The sequence below is a fragment of the Orycteropus afer genome, unplaced genomic scaffold (genome assembly GCF_000298275.1).
Source record: "Orycteropus afer afer isolate SDZICR_OR568_19922 unplaced genomic scaffold, OryAfe1.0 scaffold00398, whole genome shotgun sequence".
In the NCBI taxonomy this organism is placed as follows: Eukaryota; Metazoa; Chordata; class Mammalia; order Tubulidentata; family Orycteropodidae; genus Orycteropus; species Orycteropus afer.
Window position 1 is genome coordinate 2,398,587 of NW_006921985.1, and position 2,800 is coordinate 2,401,386.

The 2,800-nt window shown below is 58.8% G+C and overlaps 1 protein-coding gene across 1 annotated transcript in view; it reads left to right on the forward strand.

The window, feature by feature from the left end:
- Nucleotides 1–2,800, forward strand: part of HTT (huntingtin) — a 188,906-nt gene that overhangs the window by 176,444 nt on the left and 9,662 nt on the right. The window contains exons 54-55 of the mRNA XM_042782637.1: nt 1,982–2,112; nt 2,231–2,360. Of these exons, the coding sequence (XP_042638571.1) occupies nt 1,982–2,112; nt 2,231–2,360 (261 nt within the window). The remainder of the gene's footprint in view (nt 1–1,981; nt 2,113–2,230; nt 2,361–2,800) is intronic.

A 2,800-nucleotide genomic window follows, 5' to 3' on the forward strand; every position in this document is an offset into this window, starting at 1 on the left:
CATCCCAGTGCGCACGTGGTTAGCGGCCCCGGCCCCCATCCCAGCGCGCACGCGGTTAGCGGCCCCGGCCCCCATCCCAGCGCGCACGCGGTTAGCGGCCCCCACATCCCAGTGCGCACATGGTTAGCTAGAATCGGGGGAAAGGCGGGTCCGAGAAGACGAGGGCCCAGGCCACGGCACCACGTCAGGAGGGAGCGCCTCTCACAGGGAGCTTCGCCTTCTCAGCTGCCAGCCCGGGTGGCCACAGGGCCCTCAGTGGGCACGTGCACAGAGTTGGAATGCTGGCCTGAGGCCCTAGTGGCAGGTCCTAGGCTGGGAGCCGGGACACGGGGCAGCCATGGGCATGCTGTGCCTCTCATGGTGCCGCCGTGCTGGGCGGAAGCCGGGGAGCACGCCTGCCCAGGTGTACTCGGCGTGCGCGGCCCTGACGGCGGGTCTGAGGGTCTAAACACCTCCTCTGCCCCTGCTCTAGGGCTCCCCTCACCGTTGCTGGTTCACCTACAAACAGTCACGTGTCGCACTTTTCTTCTTAGCTTTAGTTTCAAAAGAAATCTGTCAGGATGGTTTTCAAAATACTAGGTAGTCCAAGGGCTTCGAGCTCCACACCCTGCCCCTGGCTCCACCCACCACTTGTACAGGGCCCTGTCATCCTGCCGGTGCCTGCCGCCCGGTGAGTAAGCCGGCGAGGGGCGGGGAGCCGCTGCTCTGGTATTTAGCTAGAAAAGAAGCCCCTGACACACGCCTGCAGTCTTTCTCCTCCAGGAGAAGTGCTCCTGACGCAGACGCAAGTGTCCCTTAGAGTGGCTGAGAGTTTGGTGGCTGGTGAGCAGCACCTTCCCCCATGCGCCCCATGGCCCTCATCCAGATCCATCCCTTTGCTGAAATGGGGTCCCAGCCCTGCTCCTTGTGGACCGTGGGCGCCCAGATTTCCCCTGTGCTGAGCCACCGCTTGGTTTGAGAAGCAGTAAGGGGGCAGGGCAGGGAGAGGGGAACGGAGGGGTGTGGCTCTCTGGGCCCGGCCTTCGGTCTGCCCTGCCCTCGGCAGCCAGCTGCGGGGATGGCCAGCAGTGGCCGCTGTGTGTACAGAGCAGGGATCTGAATCGGGCACCACTCGTAGAGAACAGCAGCCCACTGCCGCACCTCCTTCACTCAGCAGACACTCAGCAGGCGGTTCTGTGTGTGTGTGTGTGTGTGTGTGTGTGGCAGGGTGGTGCAGGGGCTGGAAGCAGGAGCCTGTGCCTTCTCCCTGCCCACTTGCGCCGGACTCCTCTGCTCCCCACACCCCTCAGCCCTCCTGCCTGGATTTCCCTAACCCCAGCTTTCCCGCTTGTTCCCTCCTCTGCCATTTCCAACCTGAGCAAGTCACCCTTGTGATTTGCAGTGGTCACTTTTTATCAAGTAATTCAGACAGATGAGGTTTACCACAAAGAGCTACCAGCGAGTGAGCCCCAGGCTTATCGCAGATAATGGCCAGTCAGTGAGTTCCAGGGTTACACAGGTGACTACCAGTGAGGAGGACCAGAGTTAGCACAGGTAACTACCGGAGAGGGAGCACCGGCTTACCCTAGGTAACAGATAACCTACCAGGGAGTGAGGACCAAGCTTACCCCAGGTAACAGATAACTGCCAGGGAGGGAGTACCGGCTTGAAAAGTAGCCTGCTGCCCTGGCTCCGTTTTGGCCAGGACTTCATCCGGATGCTGGTTGGCAGGGAAGGTCTCCATTCTTGGGGCGCCTCTCCTTCACCTTCCTCACTGCTCCTGTGGGAGTGCCCCTCCTCGTTCTAGGTCTTTCTTCCAGAGGTTGAAGCTTCTGGGTGGCTCTGTAGTCACCTCCAGCTCCGTGAGGCTCCTCTGCCGAGGACCCCATGCCTTTGGCTTCCTGCCCAGTAGCTTGCTGGGTGTGAATGAGCCCTGGTGAGTGACAGGCGGCCTGGCACATGTGCTCTGCGTGCTCTCCTGAGGGTTCCGTTTCTCCTGAAGGTTTCGATACATTCTGTGTGGCTGGGAAATAACATCACACCCCTGCGAGAAGAGGAGTGGGACGAGGAGGAAGAGGAGGAGGCCGATGTCCCCGCACCTCCCTCACCACCCACGTCACCTGTCAACTCCAGGTTCTCTGTCAGCCTCTTTAAGATTTTTGTAGAGCATTTAGCAGTTTCATCAGTCATTTGCTTTGTTTAGGGATTGTTTAAAAAGATGAAGAGTAACCATCTTCCGTGTGCTCTGTAGGAAACACCGAGCGGGAGTGGACATCCATTCCTGCTCACAGTTCCTGCTAGAACTGTACAGCCGCTGGGTCTTGCCATCCAGCTCAGCCCGGAGGACGCCTGTCATTCTGATCAGCGAAGTGGTTCGGTCGGTGAGTTTACCTGTCCCTGTCGCGTGTATGTGTGTGTACATGCGTGCGCACACGCACGCACACAGACCAGCAACAACTAGGTGGTACGTACCAAGGAACTACACCCACTGCCATTGAGCTGATCCCAACACAGTGCCCCTGCAGGACAGAGCTAAACTGCCCCCAGGGCTTCCAAGGCTGTCATCTTTATTGAAGCAGACCGTCTCGTCTTTTTCTTGCAGAGCTGCTGCTGGGTTCAGTTAGCACCCAAACATTTAACCACAACATCCCTAGAGCTCCTTGGTGGTGTTTGTTGTTATTGTGTGCTGTCAAGTCAGTTCTGACCCACAGCGCCCCTAGACGACAGAGTGGAACTGCCCACAGGGTCTCCCAGGCTGTCAATCTTCACAGAAGCAAAGCCCAAACCACACCCACTGCCATGGAGTCCATTCTGACCCACA